At 38.4% G+C, this 20,119-nt stretch overlaps 1 protein-coding gene across 2 annotated transcripts in view; it reads left to right on the top strand.

Moving 5' to 3' along the window:
• LOC138696862 (neuronal acetylcholine receptor subunit non-alpha-3-like) overlaps positions 1–20,119 on the top strand; it is a 28,898-nt gene that overhangs the window by 7,020 nt on the left and 1,759 nt on the right. For both annotated transcript variants that reach the window (XM_069822314.1, XM_069822313.1), the window contains exons 4-8: positions 1,871–1,980; positions 9,280–9,493; positions 12,394–12,565; positions 16,575–16,727; positions 18,777–18,952. In XM_069822314.1, coding sequence (XP_069678415.1) covers positions 1,871–1,980; positions 9,280–9,493; positions 12,394–12,565; positions 16,575–16,727; positions 18,777–18,952 — 825 coding nt within the window. The remainder of the gene's footprint in view (positions 1–1,870; positions 1,981–9,279; positions 9,494–12,393; positions 12,566–16,574; positions 16,728–18,776; positions 18,953–20,119) is intronic.

Below are 20,119 nucleotides of genomic sequence, written 5' to 3'. Positions count from 1 at the left end.
TTTTTACTTAAAATTGATTTCCACTTCTATTTTATACGTTCAGTAACCGGTGTACTTGATGTCTCATTAATTCTCTGCATCATTTTCTAAATTAATTTGAGGGCTTCCGGCATCTCTTGCTCTGATTTTTCTAACCGTGTAATAGTTTGAGACACAGTTTGTATAAAAACCAAATTATTCGTCAAAATCTTCAAATCCAGAGCGTTTTCCTTTGCGTATTTGTTGACATTCATTCAACAGTACCCCCACCCACTGTACGCTTTACCACTATACTCAGTACACCGTTATGTGGATTTCCCATTGAACTGCTCTATTGGGTCCGAAGTCTCGAAGCCTACTCATGACGTACAATATAAAGTGAAACACAAAAACATAACATAGAACATAAAATATAAATATGTGAAACATAACATGAAATAAATCATAAAAATAGAACATAATACATAGCATAGAACATAACAAACTACATATCGTAGGACATCATATAGATCATGAAACTTAGAACAGAAGTCAATACATAACCTGGAAACATAAAACGTAACATGAAGCATGAACTGTAGCACATTAGAGAGAAGTTATAGGTTAGGTGCCTTTCTAAGGGTTACCATGAAGAAACAGCCTTCTGATCAATTCAAACAAGATAGTATTTTAATTTATGCTTGCTAATAAATTTTAATGCATTAGTATAATAACTGTTTTCATTTTCTTTATGTAACTTTGAGTGGGCAGCTATCACTTTCAAGAAGTTAAATCCATTTTAATTTTTAAGAATATAAATGATTATGTACGAGGCCTATAGCTAAAGGAATCCCTTAAGATTTGCAGGCCGATGTCTTCGAGATGAGAATTGTGTAGATCTAAACTGTTGAAAAGATCAGCAAAAAATCTTGTAATAGCTTCTCTTGCGCCAAAACCAAGCCAATCGTTTTCTAGTTCTCGATGTTGTATTTGTTTGAAAAGTAAGCACAACAAGGATGATAATGATGTTTTTCTCCAGATTTACATCTTGTATTTGAGTGCCTCCTCTTTCAAAGTGTGCGGTTGAGTCAATTATGTATCCCCTATTTCTCTGTCTGTCCATTTCAACTATATCTGCTCTCTTAGTGAAACATTAATTTGAAATACAATGAATCTCTTCATGCACTTCAGAATTGTTGCACTCTCTGAAGCAGTTAGCCACTGAATTTCTTACTCTTTTGTGGCGATTTTACCTGAGAAGTTCTCCCTTTCTTCAGAAGCCAAGCACATGTGGTAGGGTTTCAATCTCATTCTTATTTTAAGAAGAATCTCATTTCAACTGTCTCCATATTTTCTTATATTGTTTGCGAGTCCAAACTTCACTGTCATAATCAGACAGTGGATTTTCTGTCCCTACACAGCAACAAGACGTCGCGTCCGTTGGCATATGGAAGGAGTGTAGTAATAAGTTCAAACAACTCCCTGTAACTGACGTAACCTAACGTTTAGTATCGGGACCCAAAATCCGCTTTGGGTCATTATAGCCTATTATTGAGAAGAGCAAGTGTATTGTATACCATTGTAGGAATTTGTTCCCACTAATTAATGACTAGAACTTAAGATATTTTTCAGTATTTCTATGATTTGTATGAATTAAATGAATTTTATAAACACATTTTTCACTTACGTTAAATTTGACGGTGTTTCGAAGCCCTTGTTATTAGTATATTCTTATTCCTTCTTAATTTTAATCATATCATTATAGTGTTAAAATGGTTTGTTGTTTGAATGTAAATATATTATTGAAAACGTGTTCTTCTTCCTGATGCTTGAAGTCTTATGAAAACTTTAACAAAGAAGTAATGTACAAAAATAATTATTTCTGCTTAGAATAATCTGTAACTTTTTACAGCAATGGACAGACGAGCACCTTCGCTGGAACCCGGATGATTATGGTGGCATCACTTCTTTAAATGTGAACAGCGACGAAATCTGGGTCCCAGAAGTCGCACAGTTTGCTACGTGAGTAAGAATATATGGGTACAAAACTTCCTACGAATATAAGTACATAGAATAGAGTCATAGACTGACAAAATAACACAGTGAATGTGAAAGAACACGTAAGTCTATTTCCAAATGAAGAAGCTTTTTTACTTACACTGAAACTAAAATAAAGCGATGATCCAGCAAAAACAATTACAATTTTGAAAATCGCGGCATTCTCGACAGTTAACTACTAGCACTTAAAAATTGTTATACAGGGTGTTTAAAAATACGGGGCATAATTTCAGGTATGTATTTCCCACATGTAGACAATCAAAATAGTTCATTACAACATGTGTCCGGAAATGCTTTATTTCCGAGTTATGGCCTTCACAACATTGAAATTCACCGGAACCGTACCTCATGTTTTAGAAGACACTCCACTGAACAATCGTCAACACATTCACTTCTTGCATGACGGCGCTCCTGCACACTTCAGTCGTACGGCTCGCCGGTACTTGGATCGAAGGTTTCCTGATCGATGAATAGGTAGAGGTGGCCCAATTGCTTGGCCTCCACGCTCACCTGATCTGAACCCTCTCGATTTCTACTTGTGGGGCCTTTTAAAATCATTGGTTTATTCGTCTCCGGTGCCTGATTTGGAATCCCTTCGGAATCGAATTGTGGCATGTTCCGAGGACATACGCAATACTCCTGGAGTTTGGGATCGTGTTCGCAGGTCAATGAGACATCGATGTGTGGTCTGTATTTAAGCAGGAGGTGGACATTTTGAACATCTTCTGTAATGACAACGAACTGCGGAAAGAAAAACGTTCCGGTGAATTTCAATGTTGTGAAGGCCATAACTCGGAAATAAAGCATTTCCGGACACATGTTGTAATGAACTATTTTGATTGTCTACATGTGGGAAATACATAACTGAAATTATGCCCCGTATTTTTTAAACACCCTATATACATTTAAACTGGCCACCCTGATCTCCTGATTTATTAGCAAGTGATTTTTTTCTATAGACTTTCATAGAGTCCAGAGTCTATTCAAAATCGGTCGACAAATACTCAAGAATTGAAGAACATATCTGGATGTTGATTTGTCTTCTCAGAAAGTTCAATACAGGAATTTCAACGAGCATTTAAATCTCGCGGCAAAAGTTCCAAGTACTAATTTTGATCTAATAGAACATAAGCTTATATCTGAAATGCTTAAGACTCTCGAATGGCGAATAATACAGCGATGTGAATACACAGCAAATAAGGTCTTACTTTTCTGACTGTACACGTAACACCAAATCGACTACCTCATTTTAATACAGATGCTGCTGTTACACACATTCTATCGTCTTTCATTTGACATACGAACCCATTTTTGAAACATACCCCCAATTATCGAATTTTCACCATACACTTCACGTAGGCCTATATTTGATGATAAATTTTCACTTTATTACACATTCATAGCAATAAAAAAGTATTAAAGATCATACTCAAAGCCGGCTTGCCGTTCAATTGTTTTAAACAAGTTTTAACAAACAGCAAAATAATAAACATCGCGAGTCAGAGAATGGCGTTTGTGGCTAGTCAGTAGAAGAAGTCACAGTGCATGCTAAAAGAACAATGTTGATATTGCATGAGATATACAGGGACATCATTTTATTTTTACTAACATTTTTAATATTAACCTGTCTATACCTTTAGAGAACCGGAAACACCGCTTGCTCCCCCCTCCAAGACTGGAGTTCGATGATACTGGCATAAAACACAAATCACTCTACTAGGTATAGGATGGAAGAAAAGTAGTTCATCCATTTACGTAAACTAGGAAATATCGCGATTTTGAGTTTGATAATTTTCATTAGGTTTTTCTTTAATCAAAGTACAGTACTGTATTAAGAATAAGTGTTTTTACTCACGAAGTGAGTTATCCATGCGAACGTATTCGTTATGCAGTGTAGGCTATACTGTCTACAGCACATCAGCGTACAATATAGAGAAAGAAGTTAAATTGAAAAATAATCATAATATGAATATTTAAACACAATTTTGAAAATGGTGGCCGTTCATTTCGATACAGGCTTCAGTTCTTTTGTGCATATTATCGCACTATAGACTATTGCATCTAATTCCAATTGCCAGTTTCGTCCTTCGTACTAGTAACTCATGTTGAAATAATTCTGTACCTACTCTACGTACTGTGAATTCAATCTTCACTTCTGCCCGACCCGAAAATATAAAATTACTCAGACATACTATCTACTGTCCGTCCAAGTGGTTATGCCGCAGGATTGTAGAAAGGGAGGATCTCACGTGACAGTTAATTACTTAACGAGGCCCTTTTATTTAAGTTAAATTAAACAGCTGTATAATATTACGTAAACGTCCAATTCCTAAGAGAAATTAATGTTTTCAGAAAAGAGCTAAGACAGCCCAGCTTTTACAGAGGGGCGAGCAGAAGCAGATGGGGGAAATCGGGATGCGACGTAGGCAAACGGACAGTACCTGTGCGAAAATATGATTCAATATTGAAAGCTCTTTCGTCACTGGAAAACGCGAACATATTTCTGGAACGTACTATACCCAGTAACTCAGTACTGCTTACTATCTGCGGTCTTGGTTCTGTGTGGAGTTGGAACTTCCTTAGTAGAAGGGGTGGGAGTGAAGTACATTCAAAAACTCAGGTACAATAAAAATTGAAGTAAAAATAAAGTGATGTCCCTGTACAAGGGACACTCATTAAGGTTCCGGACTGCCCTGAATGTAGGCAACACACAGGGCATTGGAGATGGAGTAGTAATCTAGAACCAAAGAAACAACTGGAATCTATACTACGTAAATGTAACGCTTCAAAAAACAGAGAAGAAGACTAGCCATAAACGTATATGGAGAGATTCCAGGAAAAAATAAAAATAGGTCCTTGACATGTTTGCATAAAATCACGTGTAGAAGTTCAGTTCTTAACTCTTAAATTGACAAAGTTTTCTATAGGATACAACAGGTTAATATGCTATTTATATATATAATTTGAACTGGTAATGGAAATTACGGGAAAACGGCTGAACGGATTTTAATAAATGGCCCCTCATTTTGAAGCTTGGAACCCAAAGTTTTTCGGAAAAGTAGTAGTTTTCAGTGAAATGTCAATTTTCCTACATAATTTTCCTATTTTCCAAAATGCATCTGTTGTCAGTTTTGAGAACTAATTTTAGTGAATCACGGCCGACTTGATTGAATTTCAGAACAAAACACACACTACAATAAACAATAGGCTATTACACGAAGGCCATGACCTGCAGGATTGCCGACATATTTAGAGCTCAATTCAATTTGTTATTAAAAACTGATTCTGCAGTGTATAATTTTCTGAGTTCAGCTGTGTATTGGATATTCAAATCTACGAAACTTGAGGTAGTTTGATGACATTGTTACCATTAGAAATTAAATATTATACTTAATGTCATGATGCGTCTCTTTTTCATTAATTGTGCATAATGTTGATGCTATATTGATGACATAAAAGTGAAACGTTTTGAGGTTATGTAAGTAAATGTAGAGAATATCTTAATTTAGATCTTCATTTCTATAATTTACTGAGTGGCTGCTATATATAACTACAAAACTTAAGTAAGATAATAATATTGTTATTAAAAATCAACTATTTTTATACTTATTAACCCAGTGGGGTTGGGTTTTTTCCATATACTTAATGGCGGTGTAGTGTAGATATTGATGTGTGTCATTGTCTTCAGTATTGGCTCGAGAGAGCGCAAAAATTACAGTTCCTAAGGAAAGATCAAAAGGTATTACTTACTGATAAAATAAGAGGCCTAGAAAATTTTGTAGTCTCCAAATCATTTCAGCAAGATCTCTTAGTAGGATAAAATGATTTTACGCTCTACATTTCAGGTTCTACATGCAGCAGCTATAAGAAAATGCTGTTGTTCGAAAGCTTAGCAAACCTGACATTTTTTTAAACTTTTGCCTACAATCCACAATGACCTGAAATAGCTACTGCTATCGTCCTGACATTGATACTTGCGTTCTCGCGTTGAAACTCAAAAACTGAAGTTGGATAGGCTCAAGAAAAAGTATTTGGCTAAAAAAATCCATTCAGAGGGAGTATTTTTCATTATTATGGGAGCAAATAACTATAAAAAAGACAAGTATTCTTCATTGAAAATAAATCTGAAAAATTTTTATTTGAACGTCTAACGAACTTAGTTTGCAGCAGCATTTGCTGCACAAGCCACTAGTAGGCTATAATTTTAATAGAGCAATAGAAAAAAAATTGGTAGGAAAATTAAAATTTCACAATACTATAACATTGCACAACATATAAAATATGGACATTGCGATTGTTGTTTTCTTTACAGTCCGACACGGTTTAATAAACTAGTGTGAGAAATGAAGTCTTGCCAAGTTAAGGGTTAAATACAATATTACGCTGTTTGGTGGACTGACTCAACAAGCACTGAAGGAATTATCTTCATTAACACGCACATGTGTATTTAACGGTACAATAAATGCAAGTGTAGTTCGGAAATACAGGGTGGTTCACGAAAATTGTGCTATAGTCTAGGATCCTATTCCTGATATCATTGTGAAGAAGAGAGTTCATATATACATGTGTCCGATTATGAATAATTTTGGATAAAATTACGGTTCTTCCTTCTGTAACACGCATCCTTGTGAACTCTCTCTCTCTCTCTGTCTCGACGTGTGGCACTGTGTGTGTGTGTGTTACAGTACAACTAATAGCAGCGATACAAAGTATCGTAACATCAGTGTCAGGGTTAGAGATAACGCAACATCGGTACAACGTATCTACCATCCGAACAACGGAAGTTAGGTAATGCTGCGCGCGCAGTTCACATTCGGGCGACTTCATGTATTGCTGCAGAAAGTGAGTTCTTTGAAAACCGGCTTTAAGACAGATTTTTCAGATGAGTAATAATGTGAAAGTTCTTTAATGAATGTATAATATACATTCAGTACCATTCTCGTAAATAATTCTGTGGTATTTGTTCAGAATACGATACTCCAAAAATGACCTTTTTTTTAGCTGAAAGCGCAGCCCTTGTGATATCTTCATCTAATCTTGTTATTTTCGTTCACATTTGTATGTAAGCTAGAATTATGATTTGTGAAGGAAAATTGAAGATAAAAATGCGTGTATCTGAAAACAGGATTTTGGAGTGATCATGATTTGACCAAACACCACAGAATTTAAATGCTTAAAATTTTAAAGGCCCTAGTAAATATGTAGGACAAACCAAGAGAAATTTCCGCACACGCTATAGGGAACTTGTTTCCGATTTCAAATATAATAGAAATAAGTCGAAATTTGCAACACACCTAATCAATCACAACCATGAAATTACAGGTATAGATGACACCCTACAAGTTTTAAAAACTGTCAATAATTATAAGTACATGAATGCCGCAGAGGAGTTTTACATTGCCACCTACTCTAATAATAATAATAATAATACCCATTTCCTTAATGAACAATATCCTAATTTAAATAACCCGCTTTTCAAAATTCTACAGAAATAATTCCGGTTTATCCACTAGGTTTGGCTGGTACACAGTTTTCTTTATTTACTACATTCCACTGTAAAGCTCAGTCGTGTTGCTGCATCAATGGACTCAAGTCAACTTCTCCTCAACTATCTTGTAAATATCATTAACCACGACTTCAAAAAAATTTTATGCTCGACCATGCCGAAATGTAGTAATTATACACATGATAGGAGACCTTTAATGCATGTCATTAAAGTACACCTACTCATTAAAAGTCAGGTCTTTCAGCCAATGACGACTCAGGTTACAACTGTTCAGCCAATGACAGGTCAGCTTTCTACCGTTATAAAACCGCAAGTATCGATTATTCTCGGATATGCAATCGAAAGAGAATTAGCGAAAAGTCACGGAGGCTGGAAATCCAATACTGTCGCAGAAGGTTATGTTCTGTTACTATAATAATTAGCGTTAATTGTAAATAATATTCAAATAAATTCAATTTGTCATCTCGTTTTTCAATGTCTAATTTAATTTCAATGTTATCTCTGTAGGTTCTTATGGCCTAGCAAGGTCAATGTGAATATCTGTTCCTCGGAAAAAATCAATACTTTCGCGTCTGCGCACATCTCACAACATACGGGACATTGGTCAAGTTCAGATACAAAGAAAATTAATAATATCAAGTTAGAAATATGGTCGAGCATAAAAAGTCGTATGAAACTCGCCTATAATGGTAATTAAGAAGCTCGTATGAAAATTATGAAACTCGCGTATGCTCGTTTCATAAATATCCATACTCGCTTCTTAATTACCTTCATTATAAGCTCGTTGCATAATATACTAATATCCTTTCGTAATTTTCTATTTAAAAAATTCTTTCACATTACCCTTTTTATACTTACAGGGCTTTAATTCCATACGTCCATAAACGGCAGCAGGAGCGACCTATATACTGTAGCATATTTTCATCATTTTGGGAACTGCACCCGCATAAACTTGAAGATTATTATGTCTTCTTTCTTCGTTGTGTACACTTATCAGTTTATACAATGTTATCAGACTATCCCACGATTTCATGGTATCATCTTCCTGCTACATGTATTTTAATAGCATATTGCTCAGATTGCCTATTATACTAGTTTTTAATTTTTAACGATTGTGCTTAACTTGAATATCTTAAGTGTTCATTTTATGTCACTATGTTCTTTTAATGTGACCTGAAGATGCCAAATTATTGGTGAAAACGTTTGTCATAACTTTTAAATACTACTTCATGTAATAATATAAAGGTTCAATGTATGTAATATTGTTAAGTAATTGACTGTAAGAACTTACACTATTTGATTAAATGCTTAAACCTTCATAGGTCTAATTTTTACGTTTATGTTTTTATATTCAGGAGTGTGTAACTCATTGAATTAAAAAAATATGACATATATAATTATATGAACTTTTTTCATCACAATAATGTTAGAAATCATATCCTAGAATATGACACAATCTTCGTGAATCACCCTGTATATTGACTGCACCTTGTAATATGCGTTAACAGTGCCTATTTTCAGGACATGCCTCGTAGATACGTGAAAATCTTGAAACAGGTTTTTGTAATACCGCATTCCTTTAATGTTGTATTTCGTATATTTAGGAAATGAAAAAAAAAATAGTTTACATTTCATTTTGCAACATTAATATTCAGGCACCATATCTGGTGCAATTGAGACAAGAACTACGGCTTCCTCTTCTCCGATACTTATGCAGACAACACACGGCTCGTTAATTAATTTAGATTTTTTTGCAGGACCGCCACTTGGGAGGTGGAGGTGCGGATGCCCAGTGGGAGGTGCGACATCAAGTCCAAGGGCTACGTGATGTGCGCGCCGGGCACCGTGTACTTCGCCCTGTGCGCCCCCGACCTCACCTACTGGCCCTTCGACAAGGTGAACTGCTCCTTGAGCCTGGGCGCGTGGATGCAATCCGGGGAGGAAATCAACATCACTATCGACGAGGAGGCCGTGAGTAACGTGTGATGAAAAGTAGGAGGAGTGGGTAGAGAGATGGTGGATGTGTGGACGAGTAGTTGGATGTAGATGTGAGTGGATGACAAAGATAGGAGAGATGGATAGAGAGATGGTGGATGTGTAGATAAGTAGGCATAGTTGGATATAGATGTGAGTGGATGACAAAGATAGGAAAGGTGGATAGAGATATGGTGGATGTGTAGATAAGTAGGCATAGTTGGATATAGATGTGAGTGGATGACAAAGATAGGAGAAGTGGATAGAGAGATGGTAGATGTGTAGATAAGTAGGCATAGTTGGATATAGATGTGAGTGGATGACAAAGATAGGAGAGGTGGATAGAGAGATGGTGGATGTGTAGATAAGTAGGCATAGTTGGATATAGATGTGAGTGGATGACAAAGATAGGAGAGGTGGATAGAGATATGGTGGATGTGTAGATAAGTAGGCATAGTTGGATATAGATGTGAGTGGATGACAAAGATAGGAGAAGTGGATAGAGAGATGATGGATGTGTAGATAAGTAGGCATAGTTGGATATAGATGTGAGTGGATGACAAAGATAGGAGAGGTGGATAGAGAGATGGTGGATGTGTAGATAAGTAGGCATAGTTGGATATAGATGTGAGTGGATGACAAAGATAGGAGAGGTGGATAGAGAGATGGTGGATGTGTAGATAAGTAGGCATAGTTGGATATAGATGTGAGTGGATGACAAAGATAGGAGAGGTGGATAGAGAGATGGTGGGTGTGTAGATAAGTAGGCATAGTTGGATATAGATGTGAGTGGATGACAAAGATAGGAGAGGTGGATAGAGAGATGGTGGATGTGTAGCCGAGTAGTTGAATGTAGGTGTGAGTGGATGACCAAGATAGGAGAAATGGATAGAGAGATGGTGGATGTGTAGACAGTAGTTGGATGTAGGTGTGAGTGTATGACCAAGATAGGAGGATTGGATAGAGAGATGATGGATGTGTAGAGGACTAGTTGGATGTAGGTATGAGTGTATGACCAAGATAGGAGGAGTGGATAGAGAGATGGTGGATGTGTAGACGAGTAGTTGAATGTAGGTGTGAGTGGATTACCAAGATAGGAGAGATGGATAGAGAGATGGTGGATGTGTAGACGAGCAGTTGGATGTAGATATGAGTGGATGACAAAGATAGGAGAGGTGGATAGAGAGATGGTGGATGTGTAGATAAGTAGGCATAGTTGGATATAGATGTGAGTGGATGACAAAGATAGGAGAGGTGGATAGAGAGATGGTGGATGTGTAGCCGAGTAGTTGAATGTAGGTGTGAGTGGATGACCAAGATAGGAGGATTGGATAGAGAGATGATGGATGTGTAGAGGATAGTTGGATGTAGGTGTGAGTGTATGACCAAGATAGGAGGAGTGGATAGAGAGATGGTGGATGTGTAGACGAGTAGTTGGATGTAGGTATGAGTGTATGACCAAGATAGGAGGGTGAATAGAGAGATGGTGGATGTGTACACGAGTAGTTGAATGTAGATGTAAGTGAATGACCAAGATAGGAGGATTGGATAGAGAGATGATGGATGTGTAGAGGACTAGTTGGATGTAGGTGTGAGTGTATGACCAAGATAGGAGGAGTGGATAGAGAGACGGTGGATGTGTAGACGAGTAGTTGAATGTAGGTGTGAGTGGAGGACCAAGATAGGAGAGATGGATAGAGAGATGGTGGATGTGTAGACGAATAGTTGGATGTAGATATGAGTGGATGACAAAGATAGGAGAGGTGGATAGAGAGATGGTGGATGTGTAGATAAGTAGGCATAGTTGGATATAGATGTGAGTGGATGACAAAGATAGGAGAGGTGGATAGAGAGATGGTGGATGTGTAGCCGAGTAGTTGAATGTAGGTGTGAGTGGATGACCAAGATAGGAGGATTGGATAGAGAGATGATGGATGTGTAGAGGACTAGTTGGATGTAGGTGTGAGTGTATGACCAAGATAGGAGGAGTGGATAGAGAGATGGTGGATGTGTAGACGAGTAGTTGGATGTAGATATGAGTGGATGACAAAGATAGGAGAGGTGGATAGAGAGATGGTGGATGTGTAGATAAGTAGGTATAGTTGGATATAGATGTGAGTGGATGACAAAGATAGGAGAGGTGGATAGAGAGATGGTGGATGTGTAGCCGAGTAGTTGAATGTAGGTGTGAGTGGATGACCAAGATAGGAGGATTGGATAGAGAGATGATGGATGTGTAGAGGACTAGTTGGATGTAGGTATGAGTGTATGACCAAGATAGGAGGGTGAATAGAGAGATGGTGGATGTGTACACGAGTAGTTGAATGTAGATGTAAGTGAATGACCAAGATAGGAGGATTGGATAGAGAGATGATGGATGTGTAGAGGACTAGTTGGATGTAGATGTGAGTGAATGACCAAGATAGCAGGATGGATAGAGAGATGGTGGATGTGTACACGAGTAGTTGGATGTAGGTGTGAGTGAATGACCTAGATAGCAGGGTGGATAGAGAGATGGTGGATGTGTATTTTTTTATTGGGTTATTTTACGACGCTGTATCAACATCTAGGTTATTTAGTATCTTAATGATATGAAGGTGATAATGCCGGTGAAATGAGTCCGGGGTCCAAAGCCGAAAGTTACCCAGCAGGTGGATGTGTAGACGAGTAGGTGGATGTAGGTGTGAGTGGATGATCAAGATAGGAGAGGTGGATAGAGAGATGGTGGATGTGTAAACGAGTAGTTGGGTGTAAGTGTGAGTGGATGACCAAGGTAGGAGAGGTGGATAGAGAGATGGTGGATATGTAGACGAGTAGTTGAATATAGTTTAAGGGGATGACCAAAAAGGACGTACATAATTTTATAATGTACCGTAATGTGTTACCGTATATTTAAGGTGGACTTGTTCAACTACAAACCGAGTCGGCATTGGAATCTGTTATCCGCCACTGCAAGGAGGCATGTGGAGAGATACGGGGACAACCAGACGTTCCCATGGATCCGCTACAGCTTCGTGCTGCAGAGACACTCCAGCATGTACCAGGCCACAGTGGGTGTGCCAGCTCTGTGTAAGATATCACTCATTTACTAAAGACTTTGTCTCGTGCACTTATTTCCAATTTACTCGCTCATTTCTCAGTCAGTCAGACTGATTGCCTGTCTTTCGCTCAGCAGCCGACGCACTTGTTCATCCAGTGATTCTCTCTGTCATTCGTCCACCCAAACACTTACTCACTTATATACATCTAATTTACACAAATCTCTTTGTCATTCACTGATCCAGATACGCACTTATTCATCCAGTCGCTTTCTCTATCTGTCATTCAGCTTTCCAAGTAAGTAATCACTCACTCACTCACACACTCACTCACTCACTAACTCATTCATTTTGTCACAGTCTGTCATTCGCTCACTCAAATACTCACTCACTTATTCATCCGGTCACTCTATATTATTCACTCATCAATATATTTACACACTTATTCATCTATTCACTCTATCATTTAATCACCCGACACAAAAGTATTTATTCATCCACTCATTCGTCCACACCTGTGGAGTAACGGTCAGCGCGTCTAGCCGCGAAACCAGGTGGCCCGGGTTCGAATCCCGGTCGGGGCAAGTTACCTGGTTGAGGTTTTTTCCGGGGTTTTCCCTCAACACATCACGAGCAAATGCTGGGTAACTTTCGGTGCTGGACCCCGGACTCATTTCCCCGGCATTAACACCTTCATTTCATGCAGATGCTAAATAACCTAGATGTTGATACAGCGTCGTAAAATAACGAAATAAAATAAATAAATCCACTCATTCTGTCTGTCATTCGCTGATCTATGAGTAGATACGCATTGTCTTATTCATCCAGTCACTCTATCATTCGCCCTCCTAGATATGCACTAATTCATCCAGTCACTCTGGATTTAACTGTAGAATATTGCTGTAGAATCTTTATTGCATTGTAAATATTCATAATTTAAATATGTATGTTACTATTGATTAAGAGAAGGCGTTATGGCCTTAACTCTGCCAGCGAAAAAATATTCTATTCTATTCTATTCTATTCTATTCTATTCCCTCTATTATTCGCTGCATCTAGATACGTATCATCCAGTTACTCTTTCTGTTATTCGTTGACCTAGATGCGCACTTATTCATCTAGTTACTTTTTCTATCATTCATCCTCCTAGATACGCACTTATTTTTCCAATTACTTTTTCTGTCATTCGCCCTCCTAGATACGCACTTATTTATCCAGTCACTCTCTCCGACTTTCGCTGACCTAGATACGCACTTATTTATCCAATCACTCTCTCCGTCTTTCGCTGATCTAGATACGCACTTCTTTATCCAGTCACTCTCTCCGTATTCGCTGACTTAGATATGCACTTATTTATCCAGTCACTGTCTCCGTCATTCGCTGAATTAGATACGCACTTATATATCCAGTCACTCTCTCTCATTCGCTGACCTAGATACGCACGTATTTATCCAGTCACTCTCTCCGTCTTTCTCTGATCTAGATACACACTTATTTATCCAGTGACTGTCTGTCATTCGCTGACCTAGATACACACTTATATATCCAGTCACTCTCTGTCATTCGCTGATCTAGATACGCACGTATTTATCCAGTCACTCTCTCCGTCTTTCGCTGACCTAGATACGCAATTATTCATCCAGTCATTCTCTCCGTCATTCGCTGACCTAGATACGCATTTATTCATCCAGTCACTCTCTCCGTCATTCGCTGACCTAGATATGCATTTATTCATCCAGTCACTCTCTCCGTCATTCGCTGACCTAGATACGCAATTATTCATCCAGTCACTCTCTCCGTCATTCGCTGACCTAGATACGCATTTATTCATCCAGTCACTCTCTCCGTCATTCGCTGACCTAGATACGCATTTATTCATCCAGTCACTCTCTCCGTCATTCGCTGACCTAGACATGCAATTATTCATCCAGTCACTCTCTCCGTCTTTCGCTGACCTAGATACGCAAATATTCATCCAGTCACTCTCTCCGTCATTCGCTGACTTAGATATGCATTTATTCATCCAGTCACTCTCTCCGTCATTCGCTGACCTAGATACGCAATTATTCATCCAGTCACTCTCTTCGTCATTCGCTGACCTAGATATGCATTTATTCATCCAGTCACTCTCTCCGTCATTCGCTGACCTAGATACGCAATTATTCATCCAGTCACTCTCTCCGTCATTCGCTGACCTAGATACGTATTTATTCATCCAGTCACTCTCTCCGTCATTCGCTGACCTAGATACGCATTTATTCATCCAGTCACTCTCTGCGTCATTCGCTGACCTAGATACGCAAATATACATCCAGTCACTCTCTCCGTCATTCACTGACCTAGATACGCATTTATTCATCCAGTCACTCTCTGCGTCATTCGCTGACCTAGATACGCAAATATTCATCCAGTCACTCTCTCCGTCATTCGCTGACCTAGATACGCATTTATTCATCCAGTCACTCTCTCCGTCATTCGCTGACCTAGACACGCAATTATTCATCCAGTCACTCTCTCCGTCTTTCGCTGACCTAGATACGCAATTATTCATCCAGTCACTCTCTCCGTCATTCGCTGACCTAGATACGCACTTATTTATCCAGCCACTCTCTCCGTCATTCGCTGACCTAGATACGCAATTATTCATCCAGTCACTCTCTCCGTCATTCGCTGACCTAGATACGCATTTATTCATCCAGTCACTCTCTGCGTCATTCGCTGACCTAGATACGCAAATATTCATCCAGTCACTCTCTCCGTCTTTCGCTGACCTAGATACGCATTTATTCATCCAGTCACTCTCTCCGTCATTCGCTGACCTAGACACGCAATTATTCATCCAGTCACTCTCTCCGTCTTTCGCTGACCTAGATACGCAATTATTCATCCAGTCACTCTCTCCGTCATTCGCTGACCTAGATACGCACTTATTTATCCAGCCACTCTCTCCGTCATTCGCTGACCTAGATACGCAATTATTCATCCAGTCACTCTCTGCGTCTTTCTCTGACCTAGATACGCAATTATTCATCCAGTCACTCTCTCCGTCATTCGCTGACCTAGATACGCATTTATTCATCCAGTCACTCTCTCCGTCATTCGCTGACCTGGATACGCAATTATTCATCCAGTCACTCTCTCCGTCATTCGCTGACCTAGATACGCACTTATTCATCCAGTCACTCTCTCCGTCATTCGCTGACCTAGATACGCAATTATTTATCCAGTCACTCTCTCCGTCATTCGCTGACCTAGATACGCACTTATTCATCCAGTCACTCTCTCCGTCATTCGCCTACCTAGATACGCAAATATTCATCCAGTCACTCTCTCCGTCATTCGCTGACCTAGATACGCATTTATTCATCCAGTCACTCTCTCCGTCATTCGCTGACCTAGACACGCAATTATTCATCCAGTCACTCTCTCCGTCTTTCGCTGACCTAGATACGCAATTATTCATCCAGTCACTCTCTCCGTCATTCGCTGACCTAGATACGCACTTATTCATCCAGTCACTCTCTCCGTCATTCGCTGACCTAGATACGCAATTATTCATCCAGTCACTCTCTCCGTCATTCGCTGACCTAGATACGCACTTATTCATCCAGTCACTCTCTCCGTCATTCGCCTACCTAGATAAGCAATTATTCATCCAGTCACTCTCTCCGTCATTCGCTGACCTAGATACGCACTTATTTATCCAGTTACTCGTCACTCTTTCATTTCTATTACTTTCTGTAGATTCTTTTATATATTAAAGCTATAATTTCCGTATTTTTATACCACACCCTCGTTATTTTATTATAAAGTTTCATGTTGTTTATATCACTCTATCCATATGGTTGCCCTCTAATGAGGAAAGGTTTGTAAATTAAATTAAAACGGAGTAGATTTGTCGCCAAATAAAAAGAAATAACCCAAAATGGCAAAGCAAAATTTTATTTCTTTTATATCTTAACGTTCATTTTGTGAAGTTATGTCATGGACATCTTCCAGTCTGTATACATTTAAGGAACGCTATGTTTGTTGCTGCGCAGTGTACGCGGTTCTGGTGCTGACGACGTTCTGGCTGCGGCACGACGGTTGCAACCGCTTGAACCTCTCCTGCGTGACTCTGCTCTGCCACTACCTGCAGCTGCAGTACCTGGGCTGGATGTTGCACAGCAACGGAAACAAGTGTCCCCTCGTAGGTGAGATAACATTGCACATTTCCTGGAAGATTTCACAAGAAGAAAATCACTTAGGCCTGTTTCGCAGCAAATGGGAATTTCCTATGTCTATGTTCGAACGACTACGAAGTTACTGAGATTAAAACCTTACTAGTGGCTTGTGCAGCAAATGCTGCAAACTAAGTTCATTTGACGTTCAAAATAAACATTTTTCAGATTTATTTTAAATGAAGAATACCAGACATTCGGAAAGTTATTTGCTTCCATTACAATGAAAGATATTCTCTCTCGAGCCAATACTGAAGAGAACCACGCATATAAATATCTACACCACACCGCCATTAAATATATGAAAAAGACCCAAACCCACTTGATTAATAATTATAAAAATATTTGATTTTTAATAATATTATTATCTTACATAAGTTTTATAGCTTTCAGTATACTATGTAGCCGCCACTCAGTAAAATATAGAATTCAAAATCTAATTTAAGTTATTCTCTACATCTACTTATATAACCCCAAAACGTTTCACTTTCATATCATCAATATAGCATTAATATGTAATAATTAATGAAAAATAGTCACATCACGGCATTAACTACAATAATATTTCATTTCTAATGGTAATAATGTTATCAAAACACCTCAAGTTTTGTAGTTTTTAATATCCAATACACAGCTGTACCCAGAAAATTACACACCACAGAATCGAACCTGTAAATTATTTTTAGTAAGTTAAGTTTTTAATAACCAATTTAATTTGAGCTCTAAATATGTCAGCATTCTTGCAGATCATGGCCTTCATGTAAAATTGTTTACTGTAGTATGTGTTTTGTTTTATTCTGAAATGCAACACGGCCGACTTGATGCTCGCTTCGCTTCTCCTTTACAAAAAAGCGAAGGGAATATCAAGTCGACCGTGAATGCTATTAGTTAGTTCTCAAAACTGACGACAGATGGATTTTGGAAAATAGGAAAATTATGTTTAAAAATTGACATTTCACTGAAAACTACTATTTTTTCGAAAAACTTTGAGTTCCAAGCTTCAAAATGAGGGGTCATTTATTAAAATCCGTCCAGCCGTTTTCCCGTAATTTCCATTACCAGTTCAAACTATATATAGATATGTTGAGTTACTGTAGTACAAGAATATATCCTGGTAGACCTGCATCCAGGAATGGATTTTATGACTAGATTTTGAATAGTGTGTATGGTGAAGAATTTGACCCTGTTTTCGGACGAAGCATTGGTTCCACCTGCGTGGTTATATTAAAACACAACACAACTGATACAGGAGTGTTGAAAACCTAACCTGCTGCACGAGGAACCCATACATAATTAAGAAACAGGAGTACGATGCGCTACTAGCGGTGAAAGAAAATAGGTCCTATTTTTTTAGAATACAATAACTATGACATATATGTGAATTTCATTTTAGAGCCCTTTTTGCTCAATTAACTGATAGAGAGCATAGTTTCGTGACTTCCCAGGAGGACTGTGCCACAGCACATACAGCCGTTTATTCCTTGCGGAAAATTCGCGCGAAGTGTTTAATGATAGTCATCACTAATAATATGTGGCCCCCACGGTCCCCTGATTTAATTCCCTGATATTGTTATTTTAGCAACATTAAAAGAAAAAGTGTAGAAGACAAATACACACACTTTATTTTAACTGAAACATAACGTTCTTGAAGTTCTTACCATCTCTCAGAGAAAACTGTGTAGTGTAATGGCTAATTTCATAAGCTGTTGGTAAAAGGTTTATAACTGAATTGTTAAGATATGGATTCTATTTCATACAATGCAAAGAGATTTTTTTTCTCTTCGCCGTAATTTTCTGGAATCTGCATAGTTCAATATTTATTTGTGTCTTTGGTTGAAAGGATCGGATTGAATTCAATTTCTCTTCTAGTAAGAATATGGAAAAACGGAACTTTACATTCCCGTATCCCCATGTAGATTCACGGGATGTAAGCGGGGCAGATTCACTAGTTATAATGACGGTCATTTAGTTAACAAAGCCTATTTATTTTGCATGCTTAACTTGGATCTCTTTTGTTTTCAGTGCTTTTCTACCGCGACTCATTGGCCTTGTCCGGAGTCTCTCTTGTCTTAACCATCATCTTCAGATATCTGTCTTCCATCTCCGCACCTCCTCCAGCTTGGGTGTCTCGAACTACAAACTGGTTTACAAGCTTTCGACTTGGGCAGACTCTTCTCTCGGTGAAAGTATCTGCAGAAGTAAGTATACATGTTTTGACGGATTCCCATCAGTTCTAATCCCACAGTAAGCCAATTGGCTTGTCGTCAAGACAACTCATACATAGCTTACCGTGGTTTCCCTCGGGCGCTATGAGAAATATAGGGATGAGACCTACAAGAGATTTATACTTTTATTTAATTGTTGTTAATGTGATGATGCAGAATATATGTTTAGAAAATTGATTGAAGAGTATGATAAATGGAGATTAAAAATAAATTTTGACAAAACATTTTATATGGGATGCGGTGAAAATACAAGAGATTTGGTTTTGTAAAATGGAATAGGCATCATCAAAGGATGCAATGAATTTGAATATTTAATAATAATAATCCCTGGCGCTACAGCCCGTGAAGTGCCTAGACCGACCAGCCGGCTGCTGGCCTCACGCCCACATGTCGAAGCAGAGGTTGACGATCATCCAACCAGAATGGAGGTATCGTGTGGTTAGCACGATGATCCACCCAGCCGTTATAGCTGGTATTCGCAACCGGATTTCGCTACCTATCGTAGCTCCCCAAGTGCATCACGATACTGGGTGGGCACCGGTCCCATACACTGGCCGAAATTTCATGAGAAAATGTCTTCTCCCACGAGGATTCGAACCAGCGCGCAGTCCATAACGCGAGTCCTAAGCGGGATGCCTTAGACCGCGACGCCACGGCGCGGGACATTTGAATATTTAGGAGACAAAAATAATAAAAATGCAACACAGGATGATGGTATTAAATATAGGCTAAATGAAGGAAAATCAGAAATAGCAATGTTAAATGGAATATTATGGAACAAGACTATTTTTAAGGAAACAAAAATATTTATCTGTCTATAGTCCAAACTTTCAGTTTGACAACATATGGAGCGGAAACATGGAAGTTAAATCAAATATTGCGATCAAAATTATTAGCATTAGAAATGGATTTTTACGACATTCGGCCAGACATTCTAAACTTGAAAAAATAAGAAATGAAGTGATGAGAGAACAGATGAATAAAGAAAATTCAATTTTAGATTTCGTAAAATGTAGACAGAATTGTATGGACCTGTAAAGCGAATGGATGATGGAAGGCTACCAATAAGAGTTTTAGATTGGATTCCAGAGAGACAGAGGTAGACCGCAAAACACCTGGTTGCAAGATATAAATAAAGCG

This window comes from Periplaneta americana, chromosome 3 (assembly GCF_040183065.1).
Source record: "Periplaneta americana isolate PAMFEO1 chromosome 3, P.americana_PAMFEO1_priV1, whole genome shotgun sequence".
NCBI classification, from domain to species: domain Eukaryota; kingdom Metazoa; phylum Arthropoda; class Insecta; order Blattodea; family Blattidae; genus Periplaneta; species Periplaneta americana.
This window is presented reverse-complemented; position numbering and strand designations above follow the sequence as displayed.